This window comes from Xenopus laevis, chromosome 2L (genome assembly GCF_017654675.1).
Source record: "Xenopus laevis strain J_2021 chromosome 2L, Xenopus_laevis_v10.1, whole genome shotgun sequence".
Lineage (NCBI taxonomy): Eukaryota > Metazoa > Chordata > Amphibia > Anura > Pipidae > Xenopus > Xenopus laevis.
In genome coordinates this window covers 69,533,872-69,556,084 of record NC_054373.1, presented here as the reverse complement: position 1 = coordinate 69,556,084, position 22,213 = coordinate 69,533,872, and the positions used below count along the sequence as shown (strand labels likewise).

At 42.2% G+C, this 22,213-nt stretch overlaps 1 protein-coding gene across 2 annotated transcripts in view; it reads left to right on the top strand.

The window, feature by feature from the left end:
• Window positions 1-2,398: 2,398 nt before the first annotated feature.
• Window positions 2,399-22,213, top strand: part of LOC108704545 (gastricsin) — a 34,608-nt gene continuing 14,793 nt past the window's right edge. Inside the window, exons 1-9 of one of the 2 annotated variants that reach the window (XM_018241121.2) lie at window positions 2,399-2,507; window positions 2,799-2,955; window positions 4,734-4,851; window positions 6,474-6,592; window positions 10,964-11,163; window positions 11,252-11,359; window positions 11,486-11,633; window positions 12,611-12,709; window positions 12,915-13,204. In XM_018241121.2, coding sequence (XP_018096610.1) covers window positions 2,455-2,507; window positions 2,799-2,955; window positions 4,734-4,851; window positions 6,474-6,592; window positions 10,964-11,163; window positions 11,252-11,359; window positions 11,486-11,633; window positions 12,611-12,709; window positions 12,915-13,067 — 1,155 coding nt within the window. In that variant the 5' untranslated portion in view covers window positions 2,399-2,454 and the 3' untranslated portion in view covers window positions 13,068-13,204. Of the gene's footprint in view, window positions 2,508-2,798; window positions 2,956-4,733; window positions 4,852-6,473; window positions 6,593-10,963; window positions 11,164-11,251; window positions 11,360-11,485; window positions 11,634-12,610; window positions 12,710-12,914; window positions 13,205-22,213 lie in introns of those variants that run through there. The other variant, XM_041582002.1, reaches the window with a different exon arrangement.

The following is a 22,213-nucleotide window of genomic DNA, read 5'->3' as shown; positions in this document are numbered from 1 at the left end:
AAGGACAGGCTGAACAAGGCAATGTAGAACGTAGGTATTAGCATGCACAGAGTAAACAGGCAGGCAAACAGCAAGTCCAAGGCAGGGCACTGCATGGATCATAATATTTGTACTTCAACAGAGAACAGGCTGAAGGATAGATTACAATGAAAATTACAAGAAGATTACCAGCATTGTGATAAACAGAACATTGTCTAATTGGACCAGTGTTAGTGAAGTACCTCAAGGGCTTTTTTTTGCCTAGCTTATTAATGACCTTGAGGTAGGCATAGTAAGTATTATCTCTATTTTTGCTGATGATACTAAATTGTGCAAGTTCCATGCAGGATGCTGGCACTTAGCAGAGAGCAAATTCACAAATGTTCATTGTTGATAAATTCAAGGTTATGCACTTTGGTAGAAATAACATAAATCTGAGTTATACACTAAATGATAATGTGTTGGGGGCCTCTTTAATTCTGAAGGATTTGGTTATTTTTGTTAATAACCAACTGTGTAACTCTAGGCAGAGTCACTCTGGCTACAAAAGCATATGAAGTGCTGTCTTGTATAGAAAAAGGGCATTTACTCAGGGGACAAAAACATAATCCCTGGTATGGCCAGACTTTTATGTATGGTGTTTTGGGCCCCAGTCCTTAAGGATATTAATGAGTTATTGAGGAGGGACATGGTAAACTGGTAAAAGCAATGGAAGAATTAAACTATGAGGAAATACTATCAAGGCTAGGGTTGTTTTCTCTTGTGTAAAGAAGCTTGTGAGAGGCATGATTGCTTTTTACAAGTACCATAAAAACATCACAGAACAAGAGGCCACCACTTTAGAGAAGAAATTCATTTTTATGTGCACAAAAGTGGTTCTTTTTGGTGAAGACAGGGAGCTAGTGGAATGCCCTGCCAGATGATGTTGTCATGGAAGATTCTATTGATGCCCCTATGAGTGGTTTAGACAAGCATAATATTGTGATCTTACAGTTAATTAGTATAGATATTGGTATATATAGAAATATCTAGGATTAGTTCTATATATGGGAGTGTATAGATGGGTCTCTAAATGTATGTGTGTGTTACATAGTTACATAGTTAAATCTGGATGAAAAAAGACCAAAGTCGCAGCATTGATCCGTCATCTGCATCTGCATCCAACAGTCGTGTCGGATCAACACTGCAACTTCATCTGACAATGCATTCACTTACCTTATTTCCATCGCATGCGATTTGACGTAGGCGGTTTGTCGAATCATGTCGGATCGTGCCGAAAACGTCCGTGTAGTCCTAGCCTTAAGAAGGAAACCTTATTTATTGGCCTCCTTTTACCAGCTAAACTTTTTGGCTGTCCCAGCACGTCTTTTCTTACCCACCTCGACACCAACACTTCTATTGAATCCATAGATTGAATCTATATCAGCATGAAGGACACCGAGTACTCATGGGACTTCAATTATGTGCAAATATTTAATGTTGTAAGTATACATTTTGGTCCTACACAGAGGACCTATATCAAGGACAAAATAGACAGAAACATCGACTTAAACCATAAAGTATTTGCACATAAATGAATTTTTTGCCTTTTTTTTATTTAGTGCAGAAATGACCAGCAACACCAGGATTTCAGTGAAAAAACAATATATTCACATGTGCATATGTAGCCAACGTGACGTGTCGGTCCTCTCAGGGACGTCACGTTGGCTACTTATGCACATGTGATTTGTTTTACCGGCACCCAGGTATAGAATTTGTAAGCGGTGTGTCACCCAACTGACTGTATATATATATATATATATATATATATATATATATATATATATATATATATATATATATATATATATATACACTTTGCAAAGTGGGGTTCATTGGGAAAACATTGTCTTTAAAACAAACTATGTATGTAACTGATGAACAATTTGTAAATACTTAAATATCTAGAGATACAACAATCAATTTATTTCTTTAAAAATGGTGCCAGTTCTATTGTCATTTTAAAAACGAATTATTTTGTGTGTGACACTAATAGCTACTGAAGAGTGTGAGCTCTATCATGACAGAGATTGATATGTTATCTCTATAAAGTGCTTTAGAATATGTCAGCACTATATAAATAAAGAATAATATGTTTTTATATTTTATAATGACTGCATATGGAGATTTCTCAGTGAACTGTTCAAACATCACTGTGAAGATTAGACATTTTTTGTTGCAGTGTTTGCCAAGTTTTAGAGGACACCTTTACACCTCTGTCCAAAATCTTATCTCATACCCATTAACAAGATATCTGTTCATTATAAGGATAACTATGTTCCAAAATAAACATTTTTTTACAGAACGAGGATGGAAAATTCAATGCTTGGAAATAAAAGATGGATACACAACAATTAGGGAAAAAGTAGGAGTTGAGTGGTATAAATACTGAAATGCTACTTCGAAAAAACTTGGTGTTGACAACAGTGTGTAACCATGAAGTGGGTGATCCTTGCTTTTGTGTGTCTGCAGGTCTCAGAGGGATTCAGGTCAGTAAAAAATAAATGACAGCTTAATTTAAATAAATCTCATGATGTTTGGTGTTTTGTACAGTTAAAAGGGTGCATTTTAATACTACATAAAATAACTTGAGTTTTAGAGATGTATATGCAGTTTGTGAGTAGTTTATGTTTTTTTTTTTTTTTGGAATGATATGTGAGTCTATGTAGTACCTGTGATACATACATACATACATACATACAGGTACAGATAACTGAATTAAAAAAACTTTGTTGTAAAGGCTGTAGCTGTTATATTAGTTCCTTCTCTGTTTTTTTTAGAATCCCTCTGTATAAATCCAAAACGATTCGGGAGAAGATGAAGGAGATTGACGTCCTTGAAGAGTTTATGAAAACACACAAGAGAGAGCCAGCCTTGAAATACAAATACAACATCAAAAATGATTTTGCTATAGCCTATGAGCCCATGTATATGGACGTGAGTAATGTGGAAATGTGTACAAGATTATCTATACATATACACATAATTGCATATTTACACATACACCAAGGGGCACATTTACTTAAGGTCGAATATCGAGGGTTAATTAACCCTCGATATTCGACCGTCAAAGAAAAATCATTCGACTTCGAATATCGAAGTCAAAGGATTTACCGCTATTCGTTCAAACGATTGTAGGAAAAATCGTTCATTCATTGATCAAATGATTTTCCTTCGATCAAAAAAAGCTAGGAAAGCCTATTGGGTCCTTCCCCATAGGCTAACATTGATGCTCGGTAGGTTTTAGGTGGCGAATAGTCAAATGATTTTTAGTTTGAATCGTTCGATTCGAAGTCGAAGCCAATTCGATGGTCGAAGTAGCCAAAAAGAGAGAGAGAGAGAGAGAGAGTCCAAAAGGGGAGCACTCTACTACTCTACTACTCTACTACTCTTGAAATATAAATGCTTGGGTGCTTAAGTATTTTATATGTATATATATTAAATATGTAAACGTTCAAAAAATTAAAGCACTCAGGAGGGCTAAATAAAATATAAAGAATAATTTATTTAGTTGGGTTACCACTAAATACATTGCTCTTTATATACTAAGCCCTACTGCTATACTTAAGACATATTACAGTATGCAAAGAAAACAGACTAGGAAAATGAAAAGATTAAAAGTGTGGAGAGGAGTAAAATAGTTTGGAGAGTGGGCCCAAGGTCATTGCCTATTCCTTTATTGGAACAAAGGGGAATCATAAGACAAATTAAAGTATGCAAAGAAAAGAGACTAGGAGAATGAAGAGATTAAGTGAGGAGAGGAGTAAAATAGTTTGGAGAGTGGTCCTAAGGTCTAAGGCAATATTTGCTTTAAGTTGTGTGATTGTGTGTGCATGCACACACATTTTGAGGCCAGCCCACACAACAAATTGTGGAACGAACAAAGAATTGAAAATACAATATTTTGTATTTATTCAAAACTTTTTTAAACACATGTTTAAAATGTGCACACAAAAGAATTATATTACAAACATAACCAAGAAGGAATTAGAGGCAACATTGATCTAAGGTTTTATGGTAAGCCCCTGGCAGTGCCGGGTAATGCCGACCGGTTTCCCCAGGCAACCTGGCCAGCCACTGCGCGACCCACCCCCCCCTCACGGGCATGCAAATTTGCATGCGCGAACGTACACAGACAGATGCAAACGAGCGTGGATGGGGCTGTGTCAGCACGCATTCAGAGAGAGGCATCTGTTTAACCTTTTCAGGGGCAGACTAGGGGTATGGGCTGCTTATAAGGTACATGCCTGGTGCCCCCAAAGCTTTGTTCCTTAGGCATGTGCCTCTTCTGCCTGCCCTAGTTCTGGCCCTGGCACTCCAGTAAAAACTGTTGAAAATCTTGCTTTAGTTTATCCAATCACTGCATGTTCATAGACTGAAAGACAAGGAAAGCTGAATTCAGTGGGTGGGGTTGCCAATATATTAGGCGCTGCCTGGGCCGGCACTCCATTGTAAAACATACACTGGATCAGGGAATTTTTAAAGAAGCTCACCATGTTACCTGTAGTTATCAGGCAACACTAGCTAGACATGCTGACATTTTCAGTATGTTTACATTTTGTAAATATAGTGCATGTGCAAGCCTACAGTCTGCAAAACATACCTAAACTTACATAACAAAAACGTTTGTTTTACTAGATCATTTACCACACAATTTAATAACTGACAATATGTATTATGAATTATTATATTAATATACATATTTCTCATTTTAGGCAGCCTACTATGGACAAATCAGTGTTGGGACCCCTCCACAGAACTTCATGGTTCTTTTTGATACTGGGTCATCCAACTTGTGGGTAGCATCCACCTACTGCCAAAGTGCAGCTTGCCGTAAGTATTGTTATTTACTTGTTTGGACAGTGGCGTAGCTATAGAGGTAGCAGACTCTGCAGTCACGGAGGGGCCCCGGGGAAAAGGGAGCCCAGACAGTGGGGTCTGCTTCATCTATAGTGTTCTAATCCCCCTTCCCGCTGCTCTTTTTCTTCTTATTCTAATTGACACACTTGTGCCTGTGCAAGCTTACGGCAAGGGACGGGTGTTTCGAATGAGGGTTGGTTGCGGGCAGGAGCGGCTGTGCACACTGGGCTCTCTGAAAGTCTCTCTAGCAGGGGGCCAGGCACAAGCTTGCTATGCCCCTGTGTTTTGCTTAGAATATAATTCCATTGCATGTTTTATCATTTACATTAATCCTTGCATTAGCTCATATACACTGTGAATAGGACTGATTAGGCTTCAATTTTGAATGTTTGACCTTTTTAGCTGGCTATCCATACTGTTATTTTTTTAAGTAATAATAATTTATGTCATATTGGGGAAAAGCTGTCCCAAGTACTAGCAAGTAACTTTAGCACATCTACACACTACCATTCTGGTGTTAGGCTTGCTACCTGTCTGTTTTCGGCAGTCCAGGAGTGGACTGGGTTATAGTGGGTGCTGACAGGTGATGTCAGGGGAGCAGTGTTGACATATTGTGGCTGGGTGCATATCATCAGAGACAGGTCTACAGTGTGCAGATCAATGATTGGCTGATGACCATGCAATTTGTGGTGAGCCCTGTCCACATTTCCTTTTTTGGAAAACTGGGCAGGCAGTCCAGGTCAAAAACAGACAGGTGGCAATCCTACCTGGGGCTGATTTATAAAATATCAATCAACGAACACCCCATCTCCGTGTTCTGAAAGGCATGGATGCAGCATGTGGGGTTGTTTCAAACACGTGAATCAATCCTGCATGCTGCTTCACTGTCCATTAGAACTCAGAGGAGAGGGGAGTGTTTTGATGTAGTGAATCTTGCTGCTATCTAAAGATTTCAGAATGCAAAATTCAGAGCTATAGAAGGGATAATTCAACAGCAACAGAATGGTCGTTTTAATTAAAATGGTACAAATTTTTAAAATAAAATTATATTGAAGATATCTTTTTTAAAGTGAAATACACATAAAAATCATATGTTAGTTTTTTCCTTTAGAATTTAACAAAAAAGTATGATAGAAATGCTGAGTATTAATATTTTGAGGTTATGTACCAATGTAACCATAGCCCATTAGCAGTGAAAATCTTTGTCCATATTTTTTTTCAAGGTCAAAACACATCTTCTGTGCTACTGTCAGTTACATGAGCCTAGGGACTGACTCGAAATATATTGTATATATAAATAAAAAAGTAATGATAGAAGGCTTGATATTTGTTACATTGGGAGCCATTCAGTCTTAGGCAATTAAGGAACAATGTGTTAAAATGTATACAAAGTAATAGGAGGTTTAATGTTAGGAATACATTAGCTCTTTTCCACACTAAGTTATTACCACTTGGTAAAAAAGTACTGAATAATAAAAATCATCCCCTTAGTGTTTTAATTAACTAAATGTTTGGAACATAGTAGACACATACATGCTCCTTCTATCATCTGCTGGTTTCCTAATTGTACTATATGTTGATTTCTTATTCCTCAGAGAATCATCCACTGTTCAACCCCAGCCAGTCCTCCACTTACACCTCCAATAACCAGCAATTCTCAATAGCCTATGGTAGTGGGAGCCTTACTGGTGTATTTGGCTATGACACTGTGACAGTAAGTATTCTGTATTGTAGCATTTAAACATGGCATGTTTTAAACAGAGTGTTATAAGAATATAAAAATAGTTATAACAAATAAATGTAAAATGAGATAAGATATGTAACATGAAAACTATAACAAGGAATCTGAATATATCATATAATGTATGGAAATTCATAATTCCTGCATTATTCACACATCAGATTATGACACGATGAGAGTAAGTATTATGTATTGTAGGATTTAAACATGGCATATTTGAAAGTAAGAGGGTTATAGGAATATAAAAATAGTTTCAACAAATTAATTTAAAATGAAATATCAGCCTATTAGGATATCCTCTCTCTCTCTCAAAATTTTTCCTACGTCCCATCATGTCTCATATTTAGCAGCTGTTCATCTGTGAAGATCCGTTTTATTCTGCTAAACTGAGATTTAGGGATTGATTTTTTCACTTGTGCTGGGTGAAATAATTCAAAGTGCAATAGTGTGTGACTATTTTTACAAACAACATGTGTTTAAAAACACATTTTTCCAGGAAGGAGATGTTATACTGCTGACATGAATTGTGAATTTGATACACGGCAATGAAGAGTTACAGTGATTTCACCCAGAAACTCACAAAGGGACCACTGTGGCCCCATCCACACATTGTCAATAAAGCAAAACCACTTAAGGCAGTACTTCAAAAACCACTTAGTATACACAAATTGTTCTTCAAACCTATTCACGTATGTTGACTTAGGCCATGGCCACATTGGACCCAATTGCCATCCCCCATATCTGTAAATAAAATCTGCCTTGAAAAAGTAAATCGTTGTTAAACAATACCACTTTGAGTTCCAGGCACTGAAGAACAAATATCTGATTGGCACTATCAATTACTTAATCTTGGTCCAACTCAATGCAAACTGCCTCCACCCTCCATCATGTGGGATGGAGGTGTAGAGGCTCTCCACATGGCACTTGAGAAAGGGCACTGAAGGCCCAAAACATGTTGGGGCAAATTTACTTATGGTCGAATATTCGATATTCGACTGCCAAATTGAAATCCTTCGACTATCCTTCGAATATCAAAGTCGAAGGATTTAGCGCATTTCCTACGATCGTATGATTGAAGGAAAAATCGTTCGATCGAACGATTAAATCCTTCAAATCTATCGATTCGAAGGATTTTAATCCATCGATCGAAGGATTTTCCTTCGATCAGAAAATTATGGGAAGCCTATGGGGACCTTCCCCATAGGCTAACATTGGCCTCGGTAGGTTTTACTTGCCGGGGTCGAAGTTTTTTTTTTTAAAGAGACAGTACTTCGACTATCGAATGGTCTAATAGTCTAACGATTTTTAGTTTGAATCGTTCAATTCTAAGTTGAAGTTGTAGTCGAAGGTCGAAGTAGCCCATTTGATGGTCGAAGTAGCAAAAAAAACATTTGAAATTCAAAGTTTTTTTTATTCTATTCCTTCACTCGAACTAAGTAAATGGGCCCCGTTGTTCAATTCACAGCAGTAAATCTGCATTTGAGTGCTCTACTGTCTGGTTAAATACTATCTTCCATAACCCTGTATTCCTTTACTTGCTAAAAAGCCATCCAATCCCTTCTTAAAGCTATCTGATGTATCAGCCAGTACAACTGAATATTTAGGTGGAACCTCTTTTCTTCTATTTGGAATGGGTGACCTTGTGTCAGCTGGAATGACCCCCTTATATATTTATACATAGTTATCATATCACCCCTTAAGCACCTCTTCTCCAGCGTGAACATACCCAATTTGGCCAGTGTTTCTTCATAGCTAAGATTTTCCATACCTTTTACCAGCTTAGTTGCCCTTCTCTGTACCCTCTCTAATACAATAATGTCCTGTTTGAGTGATGGAGTAAAAAACTGTATGGCATATGGGGCCTTACCAGTGCTCTATAAAGTGGAAGAATGAACGCTTCCTGCCATGAATCAATGCCCCCCTTTAATACAGCTCAAGACCTTGCCCTTGATGCTGCTGACTGGCATTGCTTGCTACAGCCAAGTTTATCATCTACAAGGACTCCAAGGTCTTTTTCCATAATGAATTTGCCTAGTGCAGTCCAATAAAGGGTTAAAGTGGCTTGGATATGTTTACATCCCAGGTGCATGACTTTACATTTTTCAACATTGAACCTCATTTGCCACTTAGCTGCCCAGATGACCAGTTTGTCAAGATCCTGTTGCAATGATGCCACATCCTAGATGGAATGTATTGGGCTGGATAGTTTTGTGTCATCTGCAAACATTAATACATTACTGAACTAAGCTCTTTTAGAACCCGGGGGTGTATGCCATCGGGCACTGGAGCCTTGTTTACATTAATTTTTATTAAAGCTTTATGGATCATATGTTGAGTCAGCCATTGACTAGATTGAGCTGAGCCATCAGTGTAGCTATGAAGTGAGCCCGAGAACTCTGACTCCTCTACACTGAAGAAAAGAACTGATTTAGCACATTTGCCTTTTCTGTGTCTGTTACAACCATACTGGTACCATTATTTAATGGAGCAACACACCTGAATCTTTTTACTATTAAAGAACCAGTAACATCAAAAGATTTAAAAAAAAAAATTGTTAGTACACAACGAAAAAAACAACTACACAAATTATACTTTAAAAAAGCAAAGTTTTTATTAAGAAATAACTTGCAGAAACTCTGCTTCCTGTCTTCTACAGAAAGGGCGACCATCCATTGAGTGGTGCTTGATTTCTCCTCCCTGGCTCTCTGCTGCTGGATCCTTTAGCTGCCACATTCTGGGCTTCCTGTAGTGCAGCGGCGCTTCCAGCAGGAACTTGAGGCGGATCTGCGGTGGTGGTGTTCCTATGGGCCATGTTCTCTCTCTCTCATTGCTGTAGCGGCTCACGCCCTGCTGAGCTGCGAGACTCTGCATGTAGCTGACTACAAGTCCCTGCGTCCCACTGCCGGTAGCGCTTTCGGAGAAGCTGCCCAGCAGAAGGGACGGATGCATGGGGGGACTTGTAGTTTTGTCTGTAGCTGCGAAGTGCCAGAGAGAAACATAGTTGCAGCGGGTGCGCGCAGCTGCTAGGTCGCGCTACCGGTTGTCCCAGCAAACTGTGTAAGAGAACCCCCAAATACCCCCGTTCCCCCCTAAATACATTGACGCCCCCTTCCAAGTCTTCCTTCTCCCCTTGCCACACAGCCGCCCTACAGGGAACTGACCCGGACTCACCTCCCTGGGCGGAGGGGGATCTTGTAGGGCCTGAGCCGCTACAGCAGTGAGAGAGAGAACATGGCCCATAGGAACACCGGCACCACAGATCTGCCTCAAGTTCCTGCTGGAAGCGCCGCTGCACTACAGAAAGCACAGAATGTGGCAGCTAAAGCAGAGAGCCAGGGACGAGAAATCAAGCACCGCTCAATGGATGGTCACCCTTTCGCCGTTTCTGTAGAAGACAGGAAGCAGAGTTTCTGTAAGTTATTTCTTAATAAAGACTTTGCTTTTTTAAAGTATAATTTGTGTAGGTGTTTTTTTTCGTTGTGTACTAACGAATTTTTTTAAACATTTTTTTGATGTTACTGGTCCTTTAATATATCTAAAAAACGTGTTGGGGTTAGTCCTAGCCTCTGCCACAATGCACTCTTCATTTCCTTTCTTTGCTTTCCGGATTGCTGATTTACAACATTTATTATAGTGTTTATATTCATTAAAAGCAGCTTCTGTCCCAACAGACTTGTAGTTTTTAAATGCCTTTCTCTTTTTTCCTATTTACTTCTATATTAAGCCACACAGGGTGATTCTTGGAGCTTCTACATTTACTCCTTAAGGGAATAAATTGAGAACAGTAATTATTTAGTATCATTTTAAAAGACAACCATTTCTGTTCTGTGTTTTTAGCTGAAAACGTAATGCCCCAATCAATGCTCTGAAGGGCAGCACTCACGGCACTAAAATGAGCTTTTCTAAAATTCATGGTTTTTGTTGCCCCAGTGTTCTATATTTGTTTTTTGCACCAGACATTAAATGATATAACATTATGGTCACTATTACCCACAGGTTCAAGGACTTTTTTACATTTGCTATAAGTTCTGGGTCATTTGAGATCACTAGATCCACAATAGCATTTTTTCTGCTTGGCTCCTCAACAATCTGTGTTATAAACTTGTTCCCATTAATTGATCTGGCAGTACTGTTGATCCAGTCAATATCTGGGTAATTAAAATTAGGGATGCACCGAATCCAGGATTCGGTTCAAGATTCGGCGAGGATTCTGCCTTTTTCAGCAGGATTCGGATTCGGCCGAATCCTTGAGCCTGGCCAAAACGAATCCAAATCCTAATTTGCATATGTAATTTAGGGGAGAGTATGATCACCATTGCTTTAACTGCTAAACATTTTTTTTAGGTACAAGGACTGAGCATCACAAATCAGGAAATAGGTCTAAGTGTTAATGAGCCTGGCACCAACTTTGTATATGCTAGCTTTGAAGGAATCTTTGGCATGGCTTACCCTGCCCTAGCAGCAGGAGGTGCTTCCACTCCAATGCAGGGTATGCTGCAACAAAATATTCTTACCGACCCTATCTTCAGTGTCTACATGAGCAGGTAAGGCAAATAATTGTTCCAAATTAGCTATTAAAGAACTATAATAATCTTATGAAACCATAGTTGCTTGACTACTTTCTATTTGCAGCCAGTCTGGAGAAGTGATCTTTGGTGGAGTTGATAACAACTTATATAGTGGTCAGATATACTGGGCCCCTGTCACTCAGGAGTTGTACTGGCAAATAGCAATTGATGAGTAAGTATGAACAAGATATTTATTATTATTAACTCAGTTTACAGAACACAGATATAGTCCTATATGGCTTAATAGTAATACTTTATGCACTTTATGCCAGTGCTGACAGAAGTGTTTATTTTTCAGATTTTCCATCAATGGTCAAGCAACAGGGTGGTGCAGCCAAGGATGCCAGGCCATGGTGGATACTGGAACCTCTCTGCTCACAGTACCACAGCAATTTATGGGAACATTCCTGCAGTACTTGGGAGCTCAACAGAGCCAGTATGGAGAGGTGGGTTGAGGCAAAAAAAAAAAAAAATCTAACCCTGGCCCATACTCGTTATTGACATAGCCCCGGAACCTCTCTTCCGCCCACCAGTTGTGGCTGCAAGCAGGAAAAAATGTAAGTGCCAGGGGGAGGAGGGGGATTGTGGCTGGAGCTTGAGGTGCCTAATGTCTCTTTGCTACTGGGGTGTGGGGGACCCAAAGCAGCAGTTCAGTCCAACCCTGACTAAATACATAATTATACATAATTTTGTTTTCTTGCTACATATTAGAAAGAGGAAAGTAGGCAGCGAGTTTCATTTCCTCTCCTCACTAGGTGTGCATTAGATTCTATGAATAAGTAAAAGGAGGCATTTCCACTCTACTCTCTTGTAAAGCTCCTGCATGAACATAGTGGGGAAGTGCAAGTATGAGTTTTTCTTTTAACGCTTTGTGCTTGTAATTAAGATTTATAATTACCCTGTACACCACTAATGCTGAAATACAACTCACAGTGTATGTGGAAAGTGCATTCCTCGTTGGTTTTGAATAAATAACATAGCCTTTAACTTTTTATGAAAATTGTATTGCAATTGTAGATTTAATCTTACAAGAAACATCACTGCACAGAGGAGGTAGTCTAGAGTCACTGAGGACCAGACCATGACCCTATGTATGTCAGGATTACATGTACTAAGGACAACTCTGCAATAAACTGTTTGAGTACAGGTATGGGACCTGTTATCCAGAACCCAATAGGTTGGTTTTGCTTCCACTAAGGATTTACTATATCTTAATTTGGACCAGACCAAGTACAAGGTATAGTCTATGGGAGATGGCCTTTACATAATTTGAAGCTTTCTGGATAACTGGTTTCCGGATAAAGGATACTATATCTGTAGTAAAGATAAAGGGAAAAATTACAGAGCCGAACTTCAGTATCAGAGGCTACTTTCAGTTGAATTGCTGATTTCTCACTAATAAATGTTCATATTTGATTTACAGTACATTGTGAACTGTAACAGTTTGCAGAGCCTGCCTCCCATCAGTTTTACCATAAATGGTGTGCAGTTTCCCATTCCTCCTTCTGCCTATATTCTCCAGGTACCATGTCTTCTTTTATTTTGATTTTTTTAATGTATTATTTTTGTGTTTATTAGTTTAGATGGTATGTATTGTGCCTTTTCATATTTTATTGTATATCTGAGCCCCTATTTCTTTTCTTCGGTGTACCTTCTAATATTTTGTTCTCTCTTATATCTTTGCATCTGTTAATTAACCATTTCACATTGTTAAATTGCAATTTCAGAATAATGGCTACTGCTCTGTTGGGGTAGAGGTGACGTACTTGCCATCTCAAAATGGTCAACCCTTCTGGATACTTGGAGATGTCTTCCTTAGACAATATTACTCTGTTTATGACATGGGCAACAACAGGGTTGGATTTGCACAGTCAGCATAAATATCTTGCATTCCAGTCTCTTCCATGTAATATTATTGTTCATTATCACTAAAAGACCTAGCCAAAGCCAAACATAAGTGTGCCAAACCAGCCAAGTTCTTGATTTTCTTACAGTATCACAAAGGTTTTAAAGTTAGTGTAACTAACTACTAGCTTCAACCATTCATGTGTAATATATTCATTACATCAAACAAGAAAATAACCCTTCATGAATCTACATATACAAATCTTATATTGTGAACAGTCAACTAAGAACTCAAGGCTGTTAATGAAAATACTCAAAAGCATGTAATGTAATTTAAACAAATATGCCTTTCACCTAATATTGAATAAAACCCTATGTCTGAAACAAACATGCAAACCTAAGATCATTACTTTCTCTTTATTTTAACTTAATGTCGGCATAGAAGTGCATAAAGTGCAGAAATTCATATAAGTACACATTCTCCCTAATCCAAAATGGATAAAAATGTCTTTCTGCACCAAATGGCAAATCTTTCCTAAATATAGCAGTTTTGATTTCTGAAAATCCACTTTTCAGCATCTTATCTCCCAAATATCATGAGGTACCAAGATAAAATATCCCTAATATGAATGACAGGGATCCACTTTTTTGACTCCATTTTGTAGTCAAAAAAGTATACCTTGTACATATTAACTTCATGGCTTACATATCAGCTAATTTAAAAATACACTGCCTGTTTTATGTGTGGTAAAATCTGCAGAAAACCCATGTATTATGTACACATTCTGACAAATCCAAAATTCATAAATATAAAATAATAATTAAATAATAATTAAATTATTAATAATATTTACAATCTAAAGTACATAGCATAATGCCTTCTGAAAACAGAAGGTATTTACTTGTTGCGTGCTATATATACTGTATAGCACTGCCTTAATACCAAAAATTAAAGTTTAACTCCCACATAAGGCATTATGGGCAGAGACATGCAAATCACTCCGTTATGTCCCTTTGGTCAACTATGCATCTAGAACCGCTGGTTTAATAGCACAGATACAACCTAATAGCTCACAGCCATATATCCAAACTTGCTGCATGTTTTGCACGTGGAGAGCTTTTTGGCTCCTTTTAGCTTGTCTTATCCTAACCAGTCTAGGTTCTCTGCTTTGCCACTCCACAAGTCCTGCCCACTCAAAAGTTCCAATATCTTGCACTGATAAGATATAACTAGGGATGGGCGAATAAATTCGCCATAGTTAAATTCGCGGCGAATTTTTCGCGAAAGCGCGTCAAAACAAAAAGGCGCGCGACAAACTGAACGTCACCCACAGCAGCCAATAAGATGTGAGCCATCCCACTGTCTATATAAGGAGCTGCAGAGGCGGCCATTACTCCTGGCGTTTCTGGTAGAGGTAGAGAGAGCAGGATAGTGAGAGATTTGTGTGTGATTTAGCTAGTGGAGTTTGTGTAGAGAGCTTTTTTTTTTTCTGAGTCAGTGCAAGTGGAGGTTGTGGATTTCAGTTTACTGTTTTCCCTCTTCTGCTTGCCTGCTCACCACCCAATAGCCCTTTTTAGGGCTAACTGTCTTTGTCTTTGTCTGTGCTGGTGTGTGTACTCCTTGTGGGGATTTAGTTGAGGGTTTTATTTTTTTCTCCTTTCCTTCCCCGAAATATCCAAACCCCCCCCTTATATTTTTTGTTTTTTTAGTTTAGTTGCCCAATATGACGGGCCGTGGGAGAGGGGGGAGGGGTGGTGGTGGTGGTGGTGGGAAGAAGGGTGGAATAGGGAGGGGTGGCCGAGGAAGAGGCCGTGGTGCTGGCCGTGGGCATCCAACCCCACAACAGCCCAGCCCATGTGCCATGCCCAGTCTGGGCACTGTAGCGCAGCACAAGCTGCCATCAAAGCAGCTGCCATCACAGCAGCAGCTGCAACAACAACAGCAGCAGCTGCAACAACAACAGCAGTAGCAGCTGCAACAACAACAGCAGCAGCAGCTGCAACAACAACAGCAGCAGCAGCCGCAACAACAGCAGCAGCAGCCGCAACAACAGCAGCAGCAGTAGCAGCAAATGCCACAGCAGCAGGTGGCTTTGGGTCGCAGTGGGGCAACTGGCACACGTAGGATTTTTTTGCCACTGCTTCGCGACCCATACGTTCGCAGCAGGCAGAGGCAGTGGTAGACTGGCTGACCCAGGCTACCTCGTCTGCAGCGGGCACCAGTGAGTGGCAGGAGGTGGCATCACCTGCTAGCTCAGTGTGGGATGATACCCCATCCCTCTTATTTGATCCTGAGGTGGACTTGGGCCCAGACACCCAGGATCTTTTTGATGATCAGGCAGGAATGGGGGGGGCATTCATGTCTGATGAAGAGGAGGAGGTCATGTCACAGCCCACATCAGTTGGGGATATTGGGCAGAGTCCCCTTATGGCAGGGCAGCAAGTTGCTGGTGTGGGGTCAGACACCAGTATGCTGGATGTGGGTATTGATGCCATGTATGAGGCAGGGTCTGGTCTGGGGGAGGATGATGACAGAGACAGACCCTGGGAGCCGGCTCCAGAGGATAACAGCAGCAGTTCAGGGGGGGAACTGTTTGTTGTTGATGAGGATGAAGAGCCGGCTCCACCGACCACTGCTAGGGGGGGCAGGCAACAGGGCAGCACTGCGCCTAGTTCCAAAGCCTATGGGCGTACGGGTGGGGACCATCCCCAACCCTCCACAGCAGGCAAGGCAGTGGCCCGCACTTCAGCAGTGTGGGCTTTTTTCATGTGCCAGGCAGAGGACCAGGCAGTAGCAGTGTGCCAGCTCTGCCGGCAGAAGGTTCGAAGGGGGCAGGCAGGGTCACATATGGGAACATCAGCTTTAAGTTCCCATATGAAACGTCATCACAGGATGACGTGGGAGCAGCACCAAAGTGGCAGGGCACCGGGGGGCAGCGGTGCTTCCTGTCCACCTCCTCCCATTCCTCAGGGAAGAGGTGCTAGCTCCCCAGACCCTGCAGCAAGGGAAGAGGATTCTGGGGCTCACAGTCGGAGGCAGCCACTGTGTAGCTCAGCCTCTTCTGCAGCCTCCTCCTCCTCAATGCGGCCCCTGTCCCGCCAGGTTTCCCTCCCCCAGTTCCTCACCCGCAAGACGCCTCTCTCCCCCAGCCACCCCCAAGTGCAGAGGCTTAATGGCTGCCTGGCAAAGCTTCTGGCAGTGCAGCTGCTGCCCTATCAGCTAGTCGAAGCAGCCCCCTTCCGACAGCTGATGGCTTGCGCTGCCCCTAACTGGCGGATCCCCAGCCGCCATTATTTTGCCAGGAAGGCCGTCCCTGCCCTCCACCAGCAGATGGTGGAGAATGTGTCCCTGTCGCTGGATCATGCTGTTGGCGGCAGGGTGCACTGCACCACTGACACGTGGACCAGCAGGCATGGGCAGGGGAGGTACATAACCTACACTGCGCACTGGGTCACCCTCATGAGTGCTGGGGAGGGTGCAAGCCGGGGCGCTCCCCTCAGGCTACAGGTGCCTCCTCGTGGGGTACAGGGCAAACCCCACACTTCCTCCTCCTCCACTATGGATGAGCCACCCCTGAAGCATCCCCGCAGCTACGCTTCAGTGCTGCACAGGCGATGTCAGGCTGTGCTGCAACTCCTCTCCCTGGGCGAGAGGAGTCATACTGCACCTGAGCTCATGGCTGCCTTCCAGACTCAGGTGCAGCGGTGGTTCACTCCCCGCCAGCTCCAAGCAGGTAACATTGTTTGCGACAACGGTCACAACCTGCTGGCCGCCATACACCTAGGGCACCTGACCCACATGCCTTGCTTTGCACATGTCCTCAACCTTGTGGTGCAGCGCTTCCTCAAGAGCTACCAAGGGTTGGGTGACATGCTGGAGAAGGTACGTAGGGTATGTGCCCATTTTCGCAGGTCCCCCACCGCCAGCGCGTCTTTGGCACAGATGCAGCGGCAGCACAGTCTGCCACCCCACCGGCTCATCTGTGACCTGCCGACGCGCTGGAATTCCACCCTGCACATGGTGGAGCGCCTCTTAGAGCAGCGCTGGGCGGTCAGCAATTACCTGCTGGAGCACAGTGCCAGGGGTACTCAGGGGGCGGATTTGGGGTACTTTAGTGCAGAGCAGTGGCAGCAAATGAGGCAGCTCTGCCAAGTACTTGCCCCCTTTGAGCAGGCGACACGCTTTGTTAGCAGGGACAATGCGTGTCTTAGTGATGTGATACCCCTGGTGTTCCTCCTCAAGCGCACGTTGGATGGGCTGCTAGAGGAGGGTGACGTGCCTGAGGAGGAGGAGGAGGAGAGTAGGCCCCGTAGGCAGGCAGAGGGGGCTGAGGAGGAAATGGTGCCCGATGAGGAGGATGAGGGAGAGGAGGACTGGGTGCCTGCGCAGCATGGGGAGCAGGGCACATGCCACCCAACCACCCCAGCTATTGTCCGCGGCTGGGAGGGTACAGAGCAGGGGCAGGTCGAGCCAGATGACCTGCTGCATCTGGAGGGCAGTCAAGAAGAGGTTGGTCGGGGGCACCTCTTTTACATGGCTGCCCATATGCAGACTTGCCTCCGAAGCGATCCCCGGGTCTGTTCTATCAAAGACCGGGAGGATTATTGGGTGGCTACTTTGCTTGACCTACGGTACAAGGGAAAGGTGGGGGAGTTCCTTGTACCCAGCCAGAGAGAGAGGAGGATGGGTCAATTGAGGAAGGCTCTGTGCTCAAAATTAGTGGAGGCCTTCCCCCAGTCTGACACTTCTCAGGCCTCCACTACTCCACACACCCAGCAGAGACGGGGGCCTAACAGCAGCAGCAGCAAGGGCGGAGATCTCATGGGTGTGTGGAAGAGCTTTTTCGAGCCTCAATGGCCAGCAGCAGGCCCAGTCAGCACCCAAAGCCACCACCAGCAGCGGGTGGAGCATATGGTGGCTGACTACATGGGGTCAGTCAGCGTGCAGGATGCCATTCGCCCTGACGATGACCCCATGCATTATTGGGTCTCGAGGCTCGACCAGTGGCCAGAACTGGCACAGTACGCTCTGGAGGTGCTGGCTTGCCCCCCTGCCAGTGTCCTGTCAGAGCGTGTCTTCAGTGCCGCAGGTGGAGTGGTCACTGAGAAGCGGACACGGCTATCCACTGGCAGCGTGGATAAGCTGACGTTCATTAAAATGAATGAGGCATGGATAAGCGGGGATATCCAAGTGCCCATTGCAGACAGCAGAGACTAGCCTCCTCTCCTCCTTCTCCTCCACAGATTTAGCCTCCTCTCTCCATTGCTGCCCATACTCTCCTCCTCAGTAGTATTGCCCATTCCCCATCTGTCTGCACCTGCTGCCCTTGCTGCTGCTGCTGCTGTAGCCTGCTACTAGCCCTAGTAGTACTGCTGCTGTGCTGCATTGTCTGCAAATTTTTTTATGGTGGGGGCCTATCAAAGCTCCTACTGCTATCATAGATACTACTGTGCTGCATTGTCTGCAAATTTTTTTAGTAGTTGAGGCCTAACATGGCCTCTAAATATGTTTCTTCGAATACTGCCACATTGTTGGCTAATTTCTTCTGGTTGAGGCCTAACATGGCTTCTAAATATGTTGCTTATAATTTTGCCGCTAAGTTGGCTAATTTCTTCTGGTTGAGGCCTAACATGGCTTATAAAAATGTTTCCTCGAATACTGCCACATTGTTGGCTAATTTCTTTTGGTGGTTGAGGCCTAACATGGCTTCTAAATAGGTTGCTTATAATTTTGCCGCTAAGTTGGCTAATTTCTTCTGGTGGTTGAGGCCTAACATGGCTTCTAAAAATGTTTCCTCGAATACTGCCACATTGTTGGCTAATTTCTTCTGGTTGAGGCCTAACATGGCTTCTAAATATGTTGCTTATAATTTTGCCGCTAAGTTGGCTAATTTCTTCTGATTGAGGCCTAACATGGCTTCTAAAAATGTTTCTTCAAATACTGCCACATTGTTGGCTAATTTCTTCTGGTGGTTGAGGCCTAACATGGCTTCTAAATATGTTGCTTATAATTTTGCCGCTAAGTTGGCTAATTTCTTCTGGTTGAGGCCTAACATGGCTTCTAAATATTTTTCTTACAATTTTGCGGCTAATGTCTTCTGTTTGAGGCCTGCCTCATTTAATTCTTCTGGCTCTAATATAGAGTTGATTTAAAGTTACAACATGACTGTTGCTGCCGCTGCTGTTGCTACTAATGCCTCATTATTTGGCAAAAGTCTTCTGTTTGAGGCCTGCCTCATTTAATTCTTCTGGCTCTAATATAGAGTTGATTACAACATGACTGCCGCTGCTGTTGCTACTAATGCCTCGTTATTTGGCCAAAGTCTTCTGTTTGGGGCCTGCCTCATTTAATTCTTCTGGCTCTAATATAGAGTTGATTTAAAGTTACAACATGACTGTTGCTGCCGCTGCTGTTGCTACTAATGCCTCATTATTTGGCAAAAGTCTTCTGTTTGAGGCCTGCCTCATTTAATTCTTCTGGCTCTAATATAGAGTTGATTTAAAGTTACAACATGACTGCCGCTGCTGTTGCTACTAATGCCTCATTATTTGGCAAAAGTCTTCTGTTTGAGGCCTGCCTCATTTAATTCTTCTGGCTCTAATATAGAGTTGATTTAAAGTTACAACATGACTGTTGCTGCCGCTGCTGTTGCTACTAATGCCTCATTATTTGGCCAAAGTCTTCTGTTTGGGGCCTGCCTCATTTAATTCTTCTGGCTCTAATATAGAGTTGATTTAAAGTTACAACATGACTGTTGCTGCCGCTGCTGTTGCTACTAATGCCTCATTATTTGGCAAAAGTCTTCTGTTTGGGGCCTGCCTCATTTAATTCTTCTGGCTCTAATATAGAGTTGATTTAAAGTTACAACATGACTGTTGCTGCCGTTGCTGTTGCTACTAATGCCTCATTATTTGGCAAAAGTCTTCTGTTCTAATATAGAGTTGATTTAAAGTTACAACATGACTGTTGCTGCCGCTGCTGTTGCTACTAATGCCTCATTATTTGACAAAAGTCTTCTGTTTGAGGCCTGCCTCATTTAATTCTTCTGGCTCTAATATAGAGTTGATTTAAAGTTACAACATGACTGTTGCTGCTGCTGCTGTTGCTACTAATGCCTCATTATTTGGCAAAAGTCTTCTGTTTGAGGCCTGCCTCATTTAATTCTTCTGGCTCTAATATAGAGTTGATTTAAAGTTACAACATGACTGTTGCTGCCGCTGCTGTTGCTACTAATGCCTCATTATTTGGCAAAAGTCTTCTGTTTGGGGCCTGCCTCATTTAATTCTTCTGGCTCTAATATAGAGTTGATTTAAAGTTACAACATGACTGCCGCTGCTGTTGCTACTAATGCCTCATTATTTGGCAAAAGTCTTCTGTTTGGGGCCTGCCTCATTTAATTCTTCTGGCTCTAATATAGAGTTGATTACAACATGACTGCCGCTGCTGTTGCTACTAATGCCTCGTTATTTGCCCAAAGTCTTCTGTTTGGGGCCTGCCTCATTTAATTCTTCTGGCTCTAATATAGAGTTGATTTAAAGTTACAACATGACTGTTGCTGCCGCTGCTGTTGCTACTAATGCCTCATTATTTGGCAAAAGTCTTCTGTTTGAGGCCTGCCTCATTTAATTCTTCTGGCTCTAATATAGAGTTGATTTAAAGTTACAACATGACTGCCGCTGCTGTTGCTACTAATGCCTCATTATTTGGCAAAAGTCTTCTGTTTGAGGCCTGCCTCATTTAATTCTTCTGGCTCTAATATAGAGTTGATTTAAAGTTACAACATGACTGTTGCTGCCGCTGCTGTTGCTACTAATGCCTCATTATTTGGCCAAAGTCTTCTGTTTGGGGCCTGCCTCATTTAATTCTTCTGGCTCTAATATAGAGTTGATTTAAAGTTAAAACATGACTGTTGCTGCCGCTGCTGTTGCTACTAATGCCTCATTATTTGGCCAAAGTCTTCTGTTTGAGGCCTGCCTCATTTAATTCTTCTGGCTCTAATATAGAGTTGATTTAAAGTTACAACATGACTGTTGCTGCCGCTGCTGTTGCTACTAATGCCTCATTATTTGGCAAACGTCTTCTGTTTGAGGCCTGCCTCATTTAATTCTTCTGGCTCTAATATAGAGTTGATTTAAAGTTACAACATGACTGTTGCTGCCGCTGCTGTTGCTACTAATGCCTCATTATTTGGCCAAAGTCTTCTGTTTGAGGCCTGCCTCATTTAATTCTTCTGGCTCTAATATAGAGTTGATATAAAGTTACAACATGACTGTTGCTGCCGCTGCTGTTGCTACTAATGCCTCATTATTTGGCAAAAGTCTTCTGTTTGGGGCCTGCCTCATTTAATTCTTCTGGCTCTAATATAGAGTTGATTTAAAGTTACAACATGACTGTTGCTGCTGTTGCTACTAATGCCTCATTATTTGGCAAAAGTCTTCTGTTTGGGGCCTGCCTCATTTAATTCTTCTGGCTCTAATATAGAGTTGATTTAAAGTTACAACATGACTGCCGCTGCTGTTGCTACTAATGCCTCATTATTTGGCAAAAGTCTTCTGTTTGGGGCCTGCCTCATTTAATTCTTCTGGCTCTAATATAGAGTTGATTTAAAGTTACAACATGACTGTTGCTGCTGCTGCTGTTGCTACTAATGCCTCATTATTTGGCAAAAGTCTTCTGTTTGGGGCCTGCCTCATTTAATTCTTCTGGCTCTAATATAGAGTTGATTACAACATGACTGCCGCTGCTGTTGCTACTAATGCCTCATTATTTGGCCAAAGTCTTCTCTGTTTGAGGCCTGCCTCATTTAATTCTTCTGGCTCTAATATAGAGTTGATTTAAAGTTACAACATGACTGCCGCTGCTGTTGCTACTAATGCCTCATTATTTGGCAAAAGTCTTCTGTTTGGGGCCTGCCTCATTTAATTCTTCTGGCTCTAATATAGAGTTGATTTAAAGTTACAACATGACTGTTGCTGCTGCTGCTGTTGCTACTAATGCCTCATTATTTGGCAAAAGTCTTCTGTTTGGGGCCTGCCTCATTTAATTCTTCTGGCTCTAATATAGAGTTGATTACAACATGACTGCCGCTGCTGTTGCTACTAATGCCTCATTATTTGGCCAAAGTCTTCTCTGTTTGAGGCCTGCCTCATTTAATTCTTCTGGCTCTAATATAGAGTTGAT